Source organism: Cordyceps militaris, assembly GCF_000225605.1.
Source record: "Cordyceps militaris CM01 unplaced genomic scaffold CCM_S00002, whole genome shotgun sequence".
Classification (NCBI taxonomy): domain Eukaryota; kingdom Fungi; phylum Ascomycota; class Sordariomycetes; order Hypocreales; family Cordycipitaceae; genus Cordyceps; species Cordyceps militaris.
Genome location: NW_006271970.1, coordinates 3,620,396 through 3,640,399, shown reverse-complemented (window position 1 = coordinate 3,640,399; position 20,004 = coordinate 3,620,396). Strand labels below are relative to the sequence as shown.

Sequence of the window (20,004 nt, the reverse complement as noted above, 5' to 3'; positions counted from 1 at the left end):
TTACACGGGGCTAGTTGGTTACTGTGGGAGGGCAAGGACGAGGAGGATATTGCAAAAGGGGATCGACATGTCTTTCCACTGTACTGGGATGGGCTAGTCTATTCGAGACAAAAATTGTACTTTGCGTTGCATGAACATGGGCAAAAAAGACTTGCATTTGAGGCTGCGGGCTGAGGACGACTCCACGCAATCTGGAACCGAGACATGCATTTACATTGCCTTTTTTCCGCGAGACTCGTACCCGTACATGACTACACTCCTATTCTAGCATTGTAGACGGTATTGCAGTTCTTCGCCTCTTTGTCAAACCGGCATTCCAACAAGTCAGTGAGAAGGCGTTGCCACGCGTCCTGGCAGCTTCAACATGGTAACCCGGGTGCCCAGCAGATAAGTTGTGTTATTGGCTGGGCTGAGACGAGACGCTTGCCCGCTTTTGCACCAATCGCGACGGCAAACTCGTCTTTCTGGGCAGCTTCTTATCCGGTCTCTCGCTGGGTGAAACAAACCGAACAATGGACGAATCGGTCCGTGATGCCCTGTGGTTGCGGGCTGACACCGGGTTTGCGAGTAGCCGCAACGGTCCATGATAGAGACCGGCCTATTGCATGTAGAGGAACAAAAAAAAGAAAGGGGACGGTCTGCGAATTACATGGCCATTCTTACATCCCCCAAGTCCGCATGGCTCGGTTCTGGCGCGGTTCAATACTTGCAACAAAGTGGTTGAAACGAGCACCAAGGCAACGAACGAGGCTTCCCGTTGTGCGGCCCTACCTATTCCCCTATTCAATCAGCCCGTTTCGCAACCCCTCGGGGAACCCAAGCCGCGGGCGGACCACGATGCGGCGTCGCGGGCGGGCGGCATCGACAGCCCCTTTGGGAATGGTGGTTGAGCGAGCAGTGGATCGTCGGCCATCCATCACTCTAACTAAACCGCCAGCGAATTTGCTCGTTCCCCCAACGTGTGTGATAATAAACCGCGGGCCCTAGGATGGTATCATTTCGATTTTTTCGATTTTTTTTTCATGTTCATTTTTGTTCATCTTTGTTCTCCTTAGCTGCTCGTCAATATGTATATTCAAACCCCTCCCATCTCTTAAAAGTATCTTTTGCGCCGCTTCTCGTTCTTCATCTCGCTCTTGTTCCTCACCATCAACTTCTCGGCCGAAAGAAGCACGGGCGCGCCCTGTGGGGAACTCGTCGTCAGCGTCTTTTAGGTAGCCCGCGCCTGGAAACAAGCACCAGGGAGCGCTATTCCGGCCGGCAGGCTAGCGTCCACCAAGGTTCAGAGATTCCGTTTGCACAAGTCTTGTGCAAATTTCTTTCCCTTCTTCTCTACCATTGCTCTTTACGAAATTTTCGACAGTTGTTCCCTTTTGTGAGGACGTCGACGCTGCTGGCTTTTGCCCCCATGGCGAGACAGCCCAGCATGCAGCCATCGGCGCACGCAGACGACGACCAAGAGGCTGCGCAACCCCCCCACGACAACAGCACCACCGAAAGCAGGCCGCTGCTGCGCGCAGCCTCACCACCCGGCACACCTCAACCCCAACCGTGCCACGACGCGACACAACATGGCCATGACGCCGCCACCGACGAGGATGACGAGCTGACCGTCATCGCCGAGGAAATCTCGACGCTGCGGCTGTTCCTCATCATGGGCTCCGCCTGGGTCGGCGTCTTCCTCGGCGCCGTCGACTCCACCATCATCGCTACGCTCTCCGGCCCCATCGCCAGCGACTTCCACTCCCTCAGCCTGCTGTCCTGGCTCGCGTCGGCCTACTTCATCGCCAATGCCGCCTGCCAGCCCATCTCGGGCCGGCTGACGGATATTTTCGGCCGCGGCCCGGGCCTCGTCCTGAGCAACCTCTTCTTCGCCGCCGGCAACCTGCTGTGCGGCCTGGCCCGCGACCCGGCCACGCTCATCGCCGGCCGCGTCGTCGCCGGCATCGGCGGCGGCGGGCTCATGAGCATCTCGACCTTTCTCGCCTCCGACCTGGTCCCGCTGCGCCGCCGCGGCATCGTCCAGGGCCTCGGCAACCTCGCGTACGGCTCCGGCGCCATGCTCGGCGGCGTCTTTGGCGGCCTGATCCAGGACCACACCCGCATGGGCTGGCGCCTGGCGTTTCTGGTCCAGGTCCCGCCCGTGCTCGTCTCCGCCCTCGTCGTGTACCTCATGGTCGACGTGCAGCCCAAGCAGAGCGACAAGACCCGGCTCGCCCGCATCGACTTTGGCGGCGTCCTGCTCACCGTCTCGTTTCTTGTGCTCATGCTGCTCGGGCTCAACGCCGGCGGCAACCTGGTGCCGTGGACGCACCCGCTGCCGCTCGCCACCATCTCCGTCGCCCTCGTCCTCTTCGCCGTCTTCCTGTGGTGGGAGGGCAGCGTCGCACGCCAGCCCGTCATCCCCGTGCGGCTGCTCGCTGACCGCACCGTGCTCGCCGCGTGCGCCACCAACTTTCTCGTCACCATGCTCATCATGATGGGTCTCTTTTACGGGCCGCTGTTTCTGCAGATTCTCGGCAGCACCGCCACCACGGCCGGCCTGCAGCTGCTGCCCTCGTCCGTCGGCGCCTCGATCGGCTCCGTCACCGCGGGGCTCGTCATGAAGCGCACCGGCCGCTACTGGGCCATGGGCGTCACCTGCACGCTGACCGTCACCGTCGGCGTCGTCCTCTTTGCGCTGCTCGACGCCACCACCCCCGTCCGGCTTTTCAGCGTCAGCTTCTTCCTCTCGGGCGCCGGCTACGGCGCCATGCTCACCGTCACCCTGCTCGCCGCCATTGCCGCCGTCGACCACGCCCACCAGGCCGTCGTCACCAGCGGCACCTACATGGCCCGCAGCATCGGCTCAACCCTCGGCGTCACTGTCGGCTCCGCCGTCTACCAAAACGTCCTGCAGGCCAGGCTGTGGGCGCGCTTCGGCGACCGGCCCGGCGCCGTCGACGAGATTCGCCGCATCAGGGAGAGCCTCGACGAGCTCAAGCGTCTGCCGCCTGGCTGGCACGACGGCGTCATCCAGTCCTTTGTCGACGCCTTTCACAGCGTTTCACTCACCATGCTTGGCCTAGCCATAGCGGCGACGTTGACGATTGCCCTGATGCGCGAGCACAAGCTCCACAACAACCTATCGAGAAGGTAGAAGTAGTGCGGTTCGGGGAAAGACATTCCATTTTTCTTGGGCGGTTGTTTTCTTTTCTTCTGGCTTTGTCTTATCAACAACGGCGTTGTTCGCTTATCCCAAGATGGGTTTACGGCTAGGGTATAGTAGACTGTACATAAAAACATGCCACAACGGCCTTTTCCAATGGTTGCACAATGAAAACTGGAGTCAGTGCTTGTCATACGTTTCACCACGAAGAGATCAGCTCCCACATCAACTAATGGGTCATCGCGGTGCGGGCGCAGTGTGCCTAGTGCGGCCTTGGAGGGCCGGTGGCTTTGCTGAATTAGAGCCGGCCGTTGCCCGGTCTGGCATAGCGCTCACCAACTTCGTCATTGGCGCGCATCCCTTTCAGCCTCGCGTTGTGTGGAATAGTAGACATAACTACGGCTCATCGCCAGATTTTCTGAAACCGAGTCCCTTTTGAACATTAAGTCAACACAGTCAATTGTTGCGATTTCGCTCCCTTCAGCTTATCCACAACCACACGCACACACACGTGCGCGCGCATCATGAAGCTCGCCACAGCCACCATGTCGCTTTTGGCGCCGACGGCCCTTTGCAAGTCGGTGCTAATACAGGCCCGAGAAGCCAAGGTCACGCCCGCCGCGACATTGTCACGAGACCGGCGAGCGCAACAAGACGAGTGCAGCGAGGGCAAGACGGCGTGCGGCGACGGCAACGGTTGCTGCCCGCGGGGCGCCCAGTGCGCGCAGAGTCAGGGCGTGGGCGTTTGCGCCGACGCCTGCGCGGGCGCGACGCTGTTTTGCACGTTTGGGAGCAGCAGCAGCGTCACGGTGTGCTGCCAGCCGGGCGCGGCGTGCGACTATGCGCAGAGCGTGTGCACGCAGCACCGGACCGACGTGGGCGGGGTCTGGACGGCGACGACCACGGCGACATCGGAGGGGACGCCGCTGCCCACGACGCCGGTGTTTAGCAGTACCGCGGACGACTTGTCCTCTACGGACACGACGACGAGAGCCGAGGAGACGACGCAGACGAGTTCGGAAGCGGCTGGCTCGTCGGGTGGTGCGGCCACGGACGGATCAGGAACGACGACGGCGGCGACCAAGACGCCCAAGGACAGCGGCAGCGCGATGGTGGTGAGCTGGAGCGCGGGCGTGCTGGCCGTGGTGTTTGGCATCATGGCGGCCCTGTGAGCGTGGCGTGATGTGGGCGCGTAATGGATGCATCATTGAACAAGGGGAGTGTACATAAGGCGACACGTTTCGTGGCGTGCAGGGAAAGCAACCGCCAAGATTTATGATACCCGTATATGGTAGACGTTTGCATGGTGGAGGATGCGGTTGCAGATGCTTGGCGATGGGCTGTGGCTATGCACGAGGGTGATAGCAGATGATGGAAGAAAGATCAAGTTGTTCGGGAGCCTGTGACAAAGGACGCGTGAAGACGGATAAAGTATGCATGTTGCGGGTTGCTTTTAGACGCATGTACGCATGAGACAATGAGACAATACATACAAGACATGCAGACGTTGCAAGAAGCCAATCGCGATGGGTCTGGACGGCGATTGAGGCGTCCAGTCGAGGCGCAGCAGCAGTGGCTGAGCGCTGCAGTGGGGATGGCGGCTTGAACACGCTGGAGCAGGGCGACAAGATGTCGTCACCCACTGGTACAAGGCAGTACGTAAGTCCTTGCGCGGTAGAGGGGGTTTGATAAGCCAGGACGTATGTGCCCGAGTTGAAGGTTTTTATTGAATTCTTGAGGAAGTTGTTCATTTGCAGCAATTGCGACATGTGCGTAGTAGGTAGTAACAATTAGGTAGTTATGTAGTTATGTACATAGGTAGGTAAGTCAAGGCTGACCCCTGTGGAACCCTGCGTGGCCGCGGCAACGTCGTCCTTTTTCCTGTGTCTTTTTATAGGTCAGTCTCAGTAACAAAGTGCTTTGTGAGCGCAACCGGGGTCCGCCTTGTCGCACAGCCAACTGACTGGCTGGCTCGGCTTGGGCTGACACGGCAAGCTAAGCTCCCGCAGGCTTCTTTCTTTCTTCTTATTTTCTCTGTCTCTGTTTCTTCCTCATCCCTGGCCTCCTTCTCCTTCTTCGTCACACCAGATCAAAGTCGCCCTTCTTCGAATTCTTGCTCTCGCTTCCGTCCCCTTACCGTCCTACCATCACGGCTATATTTTTAATCATCCCTCCCGCTCTGCCAACTCCATCCTCGAAGAGCTGTCTTATTAGCGGACGACATCGCCGCCACCATATACCTCCTGCAACACGTTCGCCTCGATTAGCGCCGATCTAGATACGAACCTTTATATCCCACACAGTGACGAAGGAAAAAGCAATAAGTCGCAGTGACGCCTGGCAAAGCATTGGCCCATCACTGCCGACATAATTTTGTTTACTTGGGAACGTTGGACAGACGGTACATTGTGTCGCCCTTCCACCCGTTTTTTGCACCACCAGCACCATGATCGAGTTTGACCCAGATCGCGTCCCGACCATCAAGCTCGGCCTCCACATTGCTCAGATTGTCCTGAGCTTTGTCCTCTGGGTGCTCGAGATTGTCGTCTTCACCGGCAAGGGCTCCAAGGTTGTCGGGAACAATGGCTGGACGTTTGCCGCCGTAAGCCCAACACCACATACATTTCAGTCTCCAGCCGACATGCCTGCTAATTTTTGCTCGGCTACAGTTCTTCATCTCCATACCCCTATGGGTCTACCTCATCATGACGCCGCGCTTTGAGCGCACGCGGCGCTTCGCCAATGTCCACGCCATGCTCGCCGTCGACCTCTTTGGCGTCATCCTCTGGCTCTCGGCCTTTGCGACCCAGGCCGCCTACAACTCGTCCGGCCTGTGTGGCAACCGCTGCAGCATCAGCAAGGGTGTCGTTGCCCTCGGCGTCATCATCACGTGCGTCGCCGCCCCCCGTCTGCAAGCTACCCTTCCCTACATTTACACACGCTGACCTGCTCATAGCCTCCTCTTTGGTGGCAGCACCTTTCTTAGCGGCTACACCATGAGCTACTATAGCTTTCATGGCAGCCTGCCGGGCTACAGCAACCGCAAGATTCGCGGCGGCAGCAACGATATTGACCCCGATAAGGAGGCCTTTTCCATGGCGCCCCATGGCGACGAAGCGTATGAGCGCGTTCACATGGATGACCACGAAGACGGCCCCAGCGGCGCCGCCGGCAGCTACAGCAACCGCTACGGCACCGACCCTATCCCCAACCCATACAGCGGCGGGCACTACGACGAACAGGATCCCAACCGCTACGGCGCCCTGCCCCCGCGTACCACGGCCGGCGCGTTTTTTGATAGTGAGACTCAGTATCACTCTGGCGGCGGTGCCGGCTCCCCGCCTCCGGTACTGCCCGTCGCCATGCCCTACCGCCCACCTGCCGTTGACGACACCCCAGTTCAGTTCCCCAAGGCCGACTACGGTCGTGTAGATCGGTAATTTACCTACAAGCTGCATTCAAAGGCCTGGCTTGCTGTCATGAAAAGCACACACTCTGGTGTGTAGGCTTTTACAGCTCTGGTACGACGGGACGGAAACGAGAGCATTTGCACTTTTGAGCGGCGTTTTACAGGGACTAGGTGGGATGTCATTGACCCAAGCTTACTGTTTGGATAGGATGGGTACTGCCTTGTCAATACATGTAAGAGATACCAACTCCGGTCTGTATGGCGGACGGTACATAGGACTCTTTGGAATAGGACTGGACATTTGCACTCTTTCTGACTCTAGAAGAACATGCAGATCCGGGTGACTTTATCCTGACATTTGTGATTGTGACCAAGTGTATTTAATGATGTACTTGTTTCCCCAAATTCGAATGCAGAAATGATGCAAAAACGCCCTGTAAACGCCTGCTTTTCATACGATGGCCCGAGTACGGGGTTAATACCCGGATGTTCCCTCCAGTAAGACATGAACCTCTCTCTTTATGCATTCAGCTTCTTCAGCCTGCGCGCAAGGTCCGCGGCCGTCTGCTGCATCGGGTTGAGCCGGGCATCCCTCGCCATGGCGCGTGTATTCTCGCCATGCTTGGCGACCAGCCGTCCCAGCCACTCGGCCTCCCTCTCGCTCAAATGTCTCGCCTTTTTCGGCGCCGGGTTCCTCGCCTGCTCCACCAGCTCCCTGACCACGTCCGTCATGCCGGCGTCCTCTGTGTCGACGATGCCGCCCCACTCCTCGCGCTCCTCCCTCTGCTTCCTGCTCTTCTGGTAGCTGCCGTCCTCGAGCTCCGTCACGACGAGCTTCTGCTGGCCCTCCTCCTCCTCGTCCGAGTCGAGGTGGGCGAGCGCGTCCCCGAGCGGATTGTTGTCCCCGGGGCGGATAATGCGCGTGATCTTGCCCGACGCGTCCCGCTCGACGCGGGCTTCTGAGATGATGGCCTCGGACGTGCTGGCAATGGCAAACGGCGACACGGAGGAGGAGGCGGCGTCGGCGGCCGAGTGGGCGGCTCGGAGGGCGGCGACGGACGAGGACTTGCTGTCCAGCCGCCCCTCGACACCGCCGGTCGGCGCGCGCAGACGGGATACGAGACCCAGACGGCGGTAGTTTTGCGACAGCGTGGCTTTCTTATCCCTGTTTTTGGAAAAAATTGTGTTAGCACCTGGTGAGGAGAAGAGAAGAGGGTGGGAAAAAAAGTAAAAGAAAATTTGGGCAGCGGTTTGGCGGGGGAGAGGAAGAACCCGTACCAGTTCTCGGCAATGATGTTGTTGCCCCGCGGGTTGAGAATCTTCTTTGTCTTGTTGGACTGGCGGATCGGCTGGCGGCCGGAGCGGCGCTTCTTCTTTTGCAATTCACGACCCATTGTGTTCTTGTAGTTTGTCGACTGCTGGTGTTTCTGGATCGAAAAAAAAAGCTGCGGCTGGTGGTCGACGCCAGCACAAGTTCTCTGAAATTTTCTGGATCGGCGACTTATCGATAAGCTCAACCTCCTCCCACACACTAAATCGACCCACTGATTTCGGTACTTTTATTTTGCAGGCAACTCCGCAGCACTGGAAGTAGCCTTACTGTGAACACAAACAAAGAAACATTCCATTGTACCTGGATGACTGTGGCAGCAAGGTAGTGGATGAAAATTGCGAGAAAGGTGTTGGAGGGATTTCCATTTATGATACCGTCGCAACATATCCCTGCAAATTTTAGATGTTGGAACTCTAGCGCTGCGAGATGCCTGCTCTCCTATGAAGCGCCGCTATTACAGACACCAGCTTTGTACGCCAACCATGTAAACCCCGTGATCCCTAGGTAGACGCCGTCTATGACCAATCCGATCCCCTATGAACAAGTAAAAATACACTGAGTTGCTCATTTCTGTATGCTTGATGCTTGAATTACCTCATCTCTTGCTCCTCTATTTCCTCGCCCTGGCTCTCGTTGCTGACAAACACAAAAGACAGGAAGACAACCGCGGCACCGATCCAATACACAAAGCTAGAGTACTGGCCGTATTGGATCATTTCGCCGATCAGTGATAGGGGAATCGTCAGCGATAAGCCGACAGTGACAACGAGAGGTGTGGTTAAGAGCATGGCGAATGCCCAGAAAATGTCGCTAATAAAAGACGAGATTGAGTTGGCCTGCAATCTGTTTAGTAAGATAAAGTTGGTATATAACATGGAGACATACCAGAATAATAGCCCAAATCTTGCCAGTAGGTGGTAGTTGGAACTATGGAGCGTTAGCATCGGGCACCATGCAACTGGGCATGTCGCGCAACTTACGGGCTCGATACCAGTCCAATGGAAAACGAAGAAGAGCGGCCACAGGATTATTAGATTGAAGACGCCCACTAGACCAAAGAATAACCTCATGTCGACCTTGTCTTCGTCACCGACTCTTCTCTTCATCACCGTGACATACATGCCGTACACAACAGCGCTGATCAGAGCCATCGCGTCACCAATCGCGATTTGGCCCGTAGTCTTGTGCGGAAAAGAGCCCCGATTCTCATCGCTGTTTCCGGTGAGGTCCACAGTCGAGATCAGGACAATACCAATGAGTGATGCCAAGACACCAAAGAGCTTGCGTAGCGAAAATGACTCCACCTTGAATAGCGCGCAGAATATGAGCGTCCAGATGCTCGATGTAGAGGTGAGAATCGTGACACTGGCTACGCTTGTGTACTCGAGACAAGCCGACGCGAAGTAGTTGGCGAGAAACCAGAGCATGCAAAACTCGAGACTCAGGTAGGCCGTATCGGCGAAGCTGAGCTTGTCGGGTGTCGTGTCCCTGGAGGTCGGCCCCGGGACGTTGCCGTCTTCGTCTTGGTTGGTCAGCAAGCCTTCGCCGTCGACTGCGTCTTGCTCCTCCTCGTCCTTGATTTTGCTAAAGTGCGCACTGTGGTTGTTGCGCTGGTGCCACAGCTGGACAAGGTCGCCGCGCAACCCGCTCAACCCGCTTCTCATCATGTAGCGCACGAACATGGGTATCAGGGATATGGCAAATAGCGATGTATTGATGTAAACGACGAAGAATGGTTTATCGTACGTGTGGTCGGAGAATATAAACTGCATTGTCCTGTCAGTACGCGGGGTTGTCTGGGCAGGAGCAGGCGGGGGCCACGTACGCTCGCTAGGAAGTTGGACAATGTCCAGAGGAAGACGACGACAATCAGCAGGCAGATGCCTAGCGTCCGTCGCGCATAGCCCCCGAGGCCGATATTGGAGAGGAGGCTGTTTTTGGAGATGAGGGGCGGCAATGAGGACACCGTGGGTGTCGTCGCGATGTTCGTGGTCGCCGCCGCCGGCTCTTCCAGCTCCATGACCTCGTCTGAAAATCGAGCAGCCGCAGTGTCCGGGTCAGTCCCGGAGGCACGAGTGGCCGTCGTAGAGAGCATGATGGCCGTGGTGTGCACAAGTCGTAATGTTCTAGCGGCTGCGTCCCAGGGACGGCGTTGAGCCAGTCAACGCAGCGCGGGAGCGTCGGAAATGTCGGGAACGGAGAGGCATTCGGCCCAAAGAAAATAAAGCCGGATTGGACAATAGGTCAGCGCAGGACGCAAGAAAAAACGAGTGGTGAGCGGCTCGGATGCCGCTAGTAGGACAGGGATCGAGGAGCGGCCGTTGTTGAGTAACGTGAGAACGGTTGGTTGATGATGACAACGATCCCTCCTGACTAAAGGGAAAAATCAGGAGGCGCTAATTGGGTCTGAGTCAGGCGCATTTTGGCGCTGAAAGCGCTGTAGCTGTTGTTGACGCCCCTGAAAGCGCCCCAGAGCCACTGAAACTGTCACAGGTTGTGAGTAATTTGTACCTAGGTACCTATCACAGGCATGGTGGCTGATGGTGGCTGAGATGTGTAACGACGGGAGTGGCTTTTCGCCCTGCACCCGGCGTGTTCCGCCACGAGCTTTTACCGCTGCCGTTTGAACGCTGCTCGATCTCGATCCCCATGTCGACAACTTGGCCACACTCAGCAATCTAGCCCACACGGATATTTTCGAGTCGCGCCGCCATCAATGCGGCCCTACAGCCAAGGACGACATCCAGCCTCTGCCGAAGAACAGATGCTACCCTTTCCGAGGACAACTCGCGCACAAGCTGCCTTTGCTTGCCGAGAGCCTGTATCCCGTCAATGAGCATGGCAGTGATTTTGATTGGACTTTGTTCTCTCGAGTCAGACGCTGAGACGGGAGATACACACTGCTTCACGGTTGAAAGGGCCTTCCTTGGTCGCTGAGTCCAAGAAACCATCACGTTGCAGTCAAAGAATGGTTTGCGGAAGCGCCACGGCATATTATCAGTACCAACGGATTGAGCGCATCCCCAAGTGACGAATCCTTGGGGACAGGCAAGATTGACTTACGTTACTGCCCTCAGTCGCGCGCGAGACCAAGATAATTGTGCATCGCGCGTGAGTTTGCCACGAGTGTTTTCAGGGATATAATGAATGCATTGATACCCTGGATCCTAGTATACTTTCAGGGAAGGTTTTCTTTGCATGGCCAGTGTGGATGTCCATGGCTGAACTCGTGTCTTGGGAACGTTGATCAGCAAGGGGCTCAACGTGGAATCTTACCCCGCATGGAACTACTGCACTGTGCGTTGCAGCCCTCCTGGACGAGATTGAGAGCGTCAAGAGAACTTGCTCAAGCTGGTGCTGATCCGGTCCGCGATGCTGGACCTGGAAACGGCGGCGGTGGCCATTTCCTGGGAGGCACAGACTGAGCTTCTTCGCGGTTGCCAGACTATTACCTCAGGTATAGCAGTGCGAGGACGGGTTCTCATTACTGAGGTTGGTTCAATGCGAAAAGGGCATCGAAAGATGCTCGTAGAAGATGCCGGGGACCTCGGACATACGACCATGCCAGCTCTCAAGTCATTGGTCCTTGCGAGAGCCATGCGGTGCAATGATCTGGATACAGAACGAATACTGCTCAAGACCTCTATCCCGCTTGAGTATGACACAACCGAAGAGTCATCGCCAAAATACTCATGGGCTATAGCTTCGAAGCACTGAGAGCAGGCTCAAATGAAATGGCTCCGCTTCAACCTTCAACGATACCCAATAAGCCAGCCATGTGCCAGCTTCTTTTGCTCCATCAATAGGCTGATGCATGACATATCACGCAATGAGAGAATGGCGACTGCCCTTCATCAGGCTGTCCGCAAGATCCGCCCTCAGGTGGTCCCTCACTCAGGCAGGGTGGATGCACTACTTCCTTGCATGCACCCGCCATGCTTGCGACGAGCGCATAGTAGAGGTACTCATTGCTGTTGGAGTACGGGCCCAACGTGAACGCTTTGACGGACGAGAGTTGACAGCGGCGGAAGTGGCGCACAAGTCCGGAAACTTTACCCCAGGTTCGGCCGGTGCCTGCTGAGCTTGTTGAGCTCGGAGCGAGCGGCGAACTGCGAGACCCAGAGATCAGCGTTTGTTTTTTCCTAATGCGTCATTTAGAGTGTGGTAACCCCAGCATCTGGATTGGCAGCTATGGTTGGGGAATCGAGCCGCTTGGCATGGGGCGGCCATGGCGGTGGCGCCTGGTTGTCAGAAAGTAGGCCGTGGATGATCGCTCGAATGAATGATGGCCTCGGTAGCATCTGATTTTTAGCACAAAGTGGTAAGTTGATGTGTTGGGAACTAAAAAGTCTCTGTCAGGATTGGCCTCCCCCCTGCAGCTAAGAGAACACGGCCGGGGAGTGGAAACCTCTCCTCCCTTTCCCCCATACAAAGCATACAAGGAGGTTTTCCCCCACTATCCCCCCGCGTTTTTATGAGTAAGAGACATTCATTCTCGTAATAGGAATCGTACGGTTTTTGTTGTATCGCAGGTAATATAACAGAAAAGGGGCAATGGGACGATGCGGACCGATAACCCCCCCCCAAGCCAATACTAGGATGCACTGGCTATAATCTGTATTGACCAGGTTATAACAACGGCTATTACGATGCGGCGCACGCAGAAGGGCAGCCACAACATCTCAACCCAAACCCAAACCCACCCCGCATTGTGTTGTGCCTGTCAAAACGTACCACGGACCAAGCCAACTGCCGACGGACCTCCATGGTCTCTGCGAAATCCACCGCGAGAGTGCGAGGAAACCCACACCAGCCCACCGCCATAGTGCGGGGGATAACTCGATTTGAGGGCTAGTTCGATGGAATGCCCAGGCGCCGGCGGGGATCTAAGTTCAGCGTCGTCGCCATGTGGAGAGCCTCGGGTCGCCTTCCCACCACCGTGGAACCTTGACCTCTACGTGTGAATGGCCACCGCGTGGTTTTCCACGCGGACCGTAATTTATTACGCCGCATCATTATTCAGGTGTGTTCCCTGGCTGGCGAGAAGAGGCAGGTTACATTCGACAAGAGGCACCTCGGCTGCGGCTCCTCGCACGGGTTGCAATGCCCTTGCAGCTTCCTTGTGAGACATGACTATATAAGCGTTCGCTCCTACTCTCTTTGAGCTTTCGGATTATCAGCAGCCCAATTCATTCTTCCCATCTCTCTTGTTCTTCTCCAAATCAACTCTTATCACTCTCCTCTCCCACCTCCCCCCCAAAACAAAACCCTACCAAACCACCGCAAACATGAAGTTCAGCGTCATCACTGTTGCCTTCTTCGCCGGCGCCAACGCCTTCGTCGCCACCCCCGTCGAGCGCTCGCCCCCCTCGCTCGTCGGCCGCGACCTCGCCACCGTCACCAACGTCCTCAACGATGTCAAGGCTGGCTTCAACAACCTCCAGGCCGCCGCCACCGCCTTCGACGGCGATGCCGGCCCTCTCAAGGCCGAGGCTGCCTCGGTCATCGCCAAGGTCGAGGCCGGCACCACCGCCGTCCAGAACATGACGCCCCTGACCGTCAACGAGTGCCTCTCGCTCGTCTCTCCTTCCAACGCCCTGGCCACGCAGGGTCAATCGCTGGTCGACGAGCTCAAGAGCCGCCTGGCCGACGTGCAGACGGCCAAGGAGTGCGACACCGTCCGCAACTTCCTTGACACGGGCGTCACTGACGCTACTGCGCTCGTCGCTGCCATCAAGGCCAAGTCGCCCACCGCTGTCCAGAGCGTCGTCCAGACCCAGGGTAACAAGATTCTCAAGCCGCTCCAGGACGGCCAGGCCGCCTTTGCAGTTGGCAAGTGCGTCAATGCTGCCTAGATGGACGGAGGTTTCGGCGCCGTTGAACCGCTGTCCCCTTGAACAATGAAAAGCAACGAAAATTGAACTTTTGATGCATCCCTATGCATATAGCATCGTTCGGTACTGTTTTTGTCGTGATCCGCGGCATTGATGGGTTTGGAGTTCATAGTCTACGAATAACATGTCAATAAATGCCAATACTGCAACTCTGCTGCCCCCTGTTCCAAAACTTTAAATCTGTACCTGGTCTGTTGTAATTTCTTTTTAAATAACCATGGCTCCTGGCTGCATTCCCTTGCCAGGCACCAGCACACCCGCTTTTTGCAGAATCGTCACACAGCTCTCGACTGTCTCCGCCTTGACGCCCTTGGTGTGCGTCGGAAACTTGACCGTCTTGAGCCACTCGCGCGCGTCCGCCTCGGTATAGTCCAAGTTGGTGCAGATGTACTGCACCGCCTCCTCCTGGTTGTCGTTGAAGTGTGCCACGCCCCGATCCAGCTTGTCAAACAGCGCCTGCACGCGGTCGTCGCCCGTTGGCAGGTCCGTCGACGCGACAATCTTCCAGCTGCTCCAAGGTGTGTAAATTTCACCGACACGGCGAATTTCGCCGGCGTCAAAGTAGCGCTTCTGCGTAAAGTGCTCCCACATGAAGAAGTCAGCCGCGCCGGTGTTGACGGCCTCGCGCAGGTGCGCAAACGTGTGCAGCACGACATTGTCGGAAAACGGCGGCGACGGCTGCCCGGGCGCCAGCCACCCGCGCTGGTCGGCGAGCACGAAGCCCATGACGTAGCTGCCGGAGCCGATGCGAGAGACGCCAATCTTGCCGCCCTGGAGGGACTCGACCGATGTGATGTCGGGACGCTGCGCGCCGGTCGAGATGGCCCAGCCTGGGGAAGAGATTGTCAGCGGATGGGTGCAATGGGCAGGGTTGGTGGTAGCTAGTCGTACAGAGAGGGGTGTCGACGTAGGTGCCGACTAAGCGGTAGCCGCCGTCGCCAGGCAGGTCCTCCTTGCCGAGGCCGGCGATCCAGCCCTCGGTAAGCCCGATGCCAATGTCAATCTCCTTGGCCCGGAGCGCGGTGATCATGGCGCCGGTGCCGGACGGGAACGGCGTCAGGACCGCATCCAGGCCGTAGTGCTTCTGGGCAAAGTAGATGGGCGTGGAAAAGTGCTCGGGCACGTAGCCGATCCTGAGAGGGGCGCCTGCCATGTTTTTTTGGCGATGAGATTGGGTGGCGCGATTGTTGGCGTGAGGTGTGGGAGAAGAGAGGTTGAAGGTTGATAACCGAGCGATTTGGAGATTGGCTTGGCGGGGTTTGGCGTTGTGACCCCGCCATGCCATGCATGTGCTGATGGGGGGCGTAAAAGTAACAATCTCGGATGAAAATGCTGATTCAAGAACATGGTTATTTGCACATGTTCTCACGGTATATAGGCCAAAAAAAAGTATAAATCTACCCGCAACAAGGTCCGCATCCTTCGTCCTGCTTCGAGCTGCACTTGGTGCCACTTGACGCGCCTGTAGCTGGTTGCGCAGGTGGTAGTTGCTCGCCTACAGAAGAAAATTCTAGTCCGAGGGGTGCATCCGGGTGACTTCCGTGCTCTATATGGAACGTGCCTGCATCGAAGCCGTTCAAATCCACGCCCGCTGAAGTATCCATCATGGCAAGGAATTCCTTGGCCGCTTCGTCATCCAAGGCCGGCCAATCCGCCATGTTTGCGAGATCAGGCATGCCCGTCGCAAATGGCTGGTGATATTCTGGGGGGAGATGCGCCATTTCTGCGTCCGTGGTAGGCAGCGTGGTGAGGGCGCTTTGGTCCAACTGGCTTCCACCAAAAGCTGCCGCAGCGTCAAGCGGTAGGCTGGTGATCCAGGCGTTGGGATCAAATTGGGCCAGATCGTCCAGCGACGAGAAGTTCGACGCCGGTATCGCGCCTTCTGACCATTGAAAGTCTGTGTTGACAGGTAGCGGTCCTGGGCTGGCTGTAATCCACGTGCTGGCTGGCGACGCCAGATCGGACATGCCCTCTGATATGTCGCCAAGCTGTGTGGGCTCTTGCTTTGGGCTCTTTTTGGTTGCGCATTTGCATTTCCCACCAGAAAAGCAACCGCAGTCTAGATGCGCTGTTAGCCCCATGCCTCTAGCAAGGACTATGTTGGAAGACTTGGTACCTGACCCCCCCTCGGACGCCCGTTTGCCACATTGGCATTTGACATGCGCCGATCGGTTCTTGCGCTCTGAGCGGCAGTGGTTGCACTGCGACACTGGACGGCCTTTAGCCTTGATGTGTTGCAGAGGGCGATCTGGTGGCGCGATGGTTAGCGGTGGCTATGGCCTGAGGTGTTTTGTTGGTGGTGAGGCTTACCGTTGTGCTGGCAAGTGCGCGTCCGGTGGCCGCGAACGCAGCTCTCGCACGCGTACGTCTCGCCGTCGATAATCATGGCGAAAATTGTCGCCGTTATAGGACGTATGACTTGCAGGCTGCCTCTGCGGCGTTGTGCGCTCTGTGATGGCAAACGGATGGCTGCAGTGATGCAGTGTCAGCAACCAACGCCACGTCGCCGTAGGTCGGGTCGGTAAGGTCCTCTCTCGCTGTATAAAGTCGCCTAGTCGTGTCAGACGCCCCTTTCAACAGTTCTCAAGAATGCATTATCAGATTAAATGGCACTGTCGAATGTGAAGAGGACAAATTTGTGGAGATGAGATTAAGATCTGATGTGTGGTTGCTTTCAGTTTGGCTTTGTCATGCATCGCCACAACGTGTGGCTTGCGGCCTTTTTGCGTATTCTATCCCTATCTTAAGTTTTACGAGTCATTTGAACGGTCAACAGATAGGAGCCCGCTAAGAAGGAAGGCATCAGCCTCGGCAATTCCATAAACTACCACATCTATAGATGTGTGATTTTATGAGCGACCCAGAGCAAGTCTTCCTCATTAACATGACATCAGTTTAGCGCCACCATGTGGCGTGGCGTCTTGTTGTGGGTATAGCCGATGAACCTCAAGCACTCGGCACGCGACAGTCCGGGGTAAATTTTAACCTAGCAATGCTTCACAGTTACCAACATATACCTGGTCAAAGGTAGAAGTATATATTTTCAGGGAGAAAGAATGCACAAGTCAGGAAATGCTTAGAGAGCTGTATTGCGCCACGATTCACCACAATAAAAAGCATCTTGCTACCCTATATACACATCCATCAACAGAAGTAATCACTTTAGGCTGTGGATTAAGTGGATTTAGATAAGAAGTGCGAAATCGGCTTATATCTATGAGGGAAAAGATTTTTTTCGCGTTATTCTCTTGGTCTTATCAACTGCTGTGAAGCACTTACCAGCGCTGAACTGATGTCGTGTAAAGCAGTTGCTAGCTGCCTACCTAGTTTCAAGGCTGAAAAGTACATGGCATTGGGAGGACGTGAGGAGATTAAAACCGACCATTCCGTGCTCTATTTTCTCTTTTCTTTACAAAAAGCGCATGTACTACTTTGGGCAGCATAGTAGTTATGCATCTTCAAGGTAACAACTTGTATATACAGCGATTGAAACCTGCATCTTATTTACCCGGCGTCTACAAACAGAAAACGTGAACGTAAAAACTCACCCCTTTTGTTATTTAGACGAGGGTGCGGAGCTTTCCAAAGTCAAACGATCCGAGACCCGAGGCAGCGTCCCAGCCGGTCTTGGCGGGAAGACCGACACTGTCGCAGCCCTTGTTGGAGCCCGAGGTGACATCGCGAAGGGCGGCGTTGACCTTGCCAGAGTAGAGCAGGGGGTTGATGAAGCCGAGATTGGGCTTGCCCTGGGTCTTGCGGTAGTCGTTGAGCAGACCGACAAGGCCAGCGACACTGGGGCTGGACGCAGAGGTGCCGAGAACCTGGCTAACCTGGCCGTTGACGTTGACCTGGTACTTGACACTGACGAGAGAAATGTCGGGATAGCCACGGCCGTTGGGGTTGAGGCGCTGCTTCTGGGGCGCGGCGAGACCATTGGCGTACGAGGTCGTGACAGCCTTGTTGTAGCTGGGGGCGGCAAAGTGGTTGGAGTAGCCGCCGCCGGGGGACTTGGTGTTTTTGTTGTACTGCTCAAAGTTGGCGACGACTTCGCGGCCGGCGCTGTCAAACTCGGTACCGCCGACGGTGGTGACGTAGGGACACGAGGCCGGCCACAGCGGGTAGTAGCCGTTCTGGCAGCTCGGCTCGCCGTTGCCGCCAACGCCGTTGTCGCCCGAGGAGAAGAAGACGGAGACGCCACGCGAGCCGGCCTTCATGAACTCGTTGCAGATACGGTCGAGGTAGCCGGTGTCGACGCCGTCCTCCTCGCCCCCGTAGCTGGTGGACACGGCCGATGGCGGGTTGCTGGCCGCGTTGAGGTAGCTGCCAAAGGCGGTCATGGCGTCGTTGAAGGAGTCGTTGTCGCTGCCCTCGGGCGCGTGCGCGAGGTACTCGCTCGGGTTGGGCGCCGCCAGCGCGCCGCAGTACTGCGTGTCGAGGTTGCCCTCGAGGGCGCTGCCGTCGCCGCTGTTGCGCCCGCCGTTGACGCTGACGTCCTGGAAGTCGGCGAGCCCGGGCGAGAACTGGCGGCCAAAGCTGAGGTAGTCGGCGTGCGAGGCGCCGACGCCGAGGAAGCCCGTGGTCGCGACGAGCGTGTTGCCCGTGCCCTTGTAGTCGACGTTGTACGCCGACTTGATCGAGGCCGGGCTGGTGAGGCCGGCGGCGCCGGCGGCCAGCTGGCTGTCGTGGGTGTGCGGGTTGATGTTGTGGTAGAGCACCGTGGTCGGGGTCACGACGTCAATGAGGCTGTGGAGGTTCTGCGGGACGGAGAACTCCTTGGTCCGGGGAACCTTTTCGCCAGTCTCGAGGTGGACGAACCACTCGTACTTGCTTCCGAGGAGGGTTTCCATCTTGGAGACGGGGACGGAGAACTCGATCCAACTGAGAGGGATGTGTATTAGTATTGATGTATTGGCGGAAGTGTGAGCACGGAAGGAGGGTAGAAACATACTCGTTGGTGGGCATGGCCACGTCGGTGATGCCAGAACTGGCGAGCCAGGCCTTGACGGCAGCAACGTCGGCCGCCGCGGGGGCGGTGTACTTGGCTACCTCCTCTCTGGACAGCCACTGACCGTAGTTGGGGCTGTTGGGGTCGGCAATGTCCGCCAGCTTGTCCTGGAGACCCTTAATGTTGGTCTGCTTGATACCAATCTGGGCCTTGATGACGGCGCTGCTGTCCGCGGCCCCGGTGGCCACCCAGCTAGAGGGCAGCTTCTTGAGCTCGCCAAACTTGACGAGAGGGCCGTGGGGCGCGGGCGCGGCGAGGACACCGCCGGCCGACAAGGCGACGACGCAAATCTTGGAAAAGGAAACCATCCTGAAAGGTCTTTGGGGTACTTGGTGTGAGGAGAGGCTGATGAGAGTGGGCTGCTGAACATGTCCGTTGTAGCGGCGAACAAGAAGACCTCTTTATAGTTGATTCTGAGGCTCTTCGGGATACTCTGGATATGCTTTGAAGACACTTTGAACTGCCACATTAGGAAGGTTGAGATGGTCGACCGGCACCGTCGTTCCTTGTCGCTCTACCGTGCAAGGATATCATGGTCCCAGTCGACGCACCTGACGCTATTGACCATGGCATGATGACATTTCGAAACATTCTGCCTTCTTTTACTAGATTAGTCGTCTTGTACTTCTAGATTCCGTTCCGTAATACAAACTGCCTTCGACCAGTTACCGTCATCTTCCTCTCCCTGCCTTGGAAAGTCAACCAGCGGTGGCGACTGGATGGTGTAGCGTCTCATGGCAGTAGCGTCTCATGGCAGTCGTTGGATCTGCTTTGACCGAGATTGGACTCGACTGAACATATTCCTAGGCCGAGAGGAGCAGGTTGGATGTCTCTTGGAGCTGATGGCGTAGACAGGCTCGTCTTGTTATGTGTAAACGAAGAGTGTCATCAGGACGACTTTCCCGGATAGGGAACCCGGGATTCTTACCCCCAGAATCGCAACCCAAAAGTTCCGGTCGGCGATGGGTTAGGCTAATCGGGCCAAATCCCAGAATCGCAAAACAAAAGTTCCGGTCGGCGATGGGTTAGGCTAATCGGGCCAAATCCCAACTTGGTGTAGATTTGTGGCTGCTGCTGATCCTTGGCGATGAGTACTTGGCGATGGACGCTTGGCGATGGAGGCGGCGTCCCCATCTGTACGTGGTCACGCAAAGTGTAAAACCAGCCAGCCCCTTTCGCGCGAGTTCTGCGGGACAAGATACGACTGTGGCCCGA

General features: G+C 56.7%; 10 protein-coding genes across 10 annotated transcripts; 5 read left to right on the top strand and 5 right to left on the bottom strand.

The window, feature by feature from the left end:
• Nucleotides 1-1,408: 1,408 nt before the first annotated feature.
• Nucleotides 1,409-3,139, top strand: CCM_03081 (MFS multidrug transporter, putative; the record flags this gene model as incomplete). The annotated part of the gene is made up of 1 exon (XM_006668233.1): nucleotides 1,409-3,139. One exon carries the CDS (start codon nucleotides 1,409-1,411, stop codon nucleotides 3,137-3,139), a length of 1,731 nt encoding a protein of 576 aa, XP_006668296.1.
• A 3,937-nt stretch (nucleotides 3,140-7,076) lies between these two features.
• CCM_03080 (nucleolar protein 16) lies at nucleotides 7,077-7,951 on the bottom strand (the record flags this gene model as incomplete). Its single annotated transcript, XM_006668232.1, has 2 exons — nucleotides 7,077-7,722; nucleotides 7,836-7,951. The coding sequence occupies 2 exons, from the start codon at nucleotides 7,949-7,951 to the stop codon at nucleotides 7,077-7,079; spliced, it is 762 nt and encodes a 253-aa protein (XP_006668295.1).
• Nucleotides 7,952-8,480: 529 nt separating this feature from the next.
• CCM_03079 (vacuolar membrane protein) lies at nucleotides 8,481-10,422 on the bottom strand (the record flags this gene model as incomplete). The annotated part of the gene is made up of 5 exons (XM_006668231.1): nucleotides 8,481-8,726; nucleotides 8,776-8,817; nucleotides 8,871-9,656; nucleotides 9,716-10,023; nucleotides 10,410-10,422. The coding sequence occupies 5 exons, from the start codon at nucleotides 10,420-10,422 to the stop codon at nucleotides 8,481-8,483; spliced, it is 1,395 nt and encodes a 464-aa protein (XP_006668294.1).
• An 840-nt stretch (nucleotides 10,423-11,262) lies between these two features.
• On the top strand, nucleotides 11,263-11,607 carry CCM_03078 (uncharacterized protein; the record flags this gene model as incomplete). Its single annotated transcript, XM_006668230.1, has 1 exon — nucleotides 11,263-11,607. One exon carries the CDS (start codon nucleotides 11,263-11,265, stop codon nucleotides 11,605-11,607), a length of 345 nt encoding a protein of 114 aa, XP_006668293.1.
• Nucleotides 11,608-11,719: 112 nt separating this feature from the next.
• Nucleotides 11,720-12,368, top strand: CCM_03077 (uncharacterized protein; the record flags this gene model as incomplete). The annotated part of the gene is made up of 5 exons (XM_006668229.1): nucleotides 11,720-11,869; nucleotides 11,952-12,020; nucleotides 12,080-12,145; nucleotides 12,203-12,211; nucleotides 12,270-12,368. The coding sequence occupies 5 exons, from the start codon at nucleotides 11,720-11,722 to the stop codon at nucleotides 12,366-12,368; spliced, it is 393 nt and encodes a 130-aa protein (XP_006668292.1).
• A 171-nt stretch (nucleotides 12,369-12,539) lies between these two features.
• CCM_03076 (uncharacterized protein) lies at nucleotides 12,540-12,716 on the top strand (the record flags this gene model as incomplete). Its single annotated transcript, XM_006668228.1, has 1 exon — nucleotides 12,540-12,716. One exon carries the CDS (start codon nucleotides 12,540-12,542, stop codon nucleotides 12,714-12,716), a length of 177 nt encoding a protein of 58 aa, XP_006668291.1.
• Nucleotides 12,717-13,178: 462 nt separating this feature from the next.
• CCM_03075 (uncharacterized protein) lies at nucleotides 13,179-13,745 on the top strand (the record flags this gene model as incomplete). The annotated part of the gene is made up of 1 exon (XM_006668227.1): nucleotides 13,179-13,745. One exon carries the CDS (start codon nucleotides 13,179-13,181, stop codon nucleotides 13,743-13,745), a length of 567 nt encoding a protein of 188 aa, XP_006668290.1.
• A 246-nt stretch (nucleotides 13,746-13,991) lies between these two features.
• CCM_03074 (uncharacterized protein) lies at nucleotides 13,992-14,937 on the bottom strand (the record flags this gene model as incomplete). Its single annotated transcript, XM_006668226.1, has 2 exons — nucleotides 13,992-14,614; nucleotides 14,676-14,937. 2 exons carry the CDS (start codon nucleotides 14,935-14,937, stop codon nucleotides 13,992-13,994), a joined length of 885 nt encoding a protein of 294 aa, XP_006668289.1.
• A 244-nt stretch (nucleotides 14,938-15,181) lies between these two features.
• Nucleotides 15,182-16,170, bottom strand: CCM_03073 (Copper fist DNA binding domain protein; the record flags this gene model as incomplete). The annotated part of the gene is made up of 2 exons (XM_006668225.1): nucleotides 15,182-16,032; nucleotides 16,095-16,170. 2 exons carry the CDS (start codon nucleotides 16,168-16,170, stop codon nucleotides 15,182-15,184), a joined length of 927 nt encoding a protein of 308 aa, XP_006668288.1.
• Nucleotides 16,171-17,344: 1,174 nt separating this feature from the next.
• CCM_03072 (family S53 protease-like protein) lies at nucleotides 17,345-19,097 on the bottom strand (the record flags this gene model as incomplete). Its single annotated transcript, XM_006668224.1, has 2 exons — nucleotides 17,345-18,662; nucleotides 18,733-19,097. The coding sequence occupies 2 exons, from the start codon at nucleotides 19,095-19,097 to the stop codon at nucleotides 17,345-17,347; spliced, it is 1,683 nt and encodes a 560-aa protein (XP_006668287.1).
• Nucleotides 19,098-20,004: the final 907 nt, after the last annotated feature.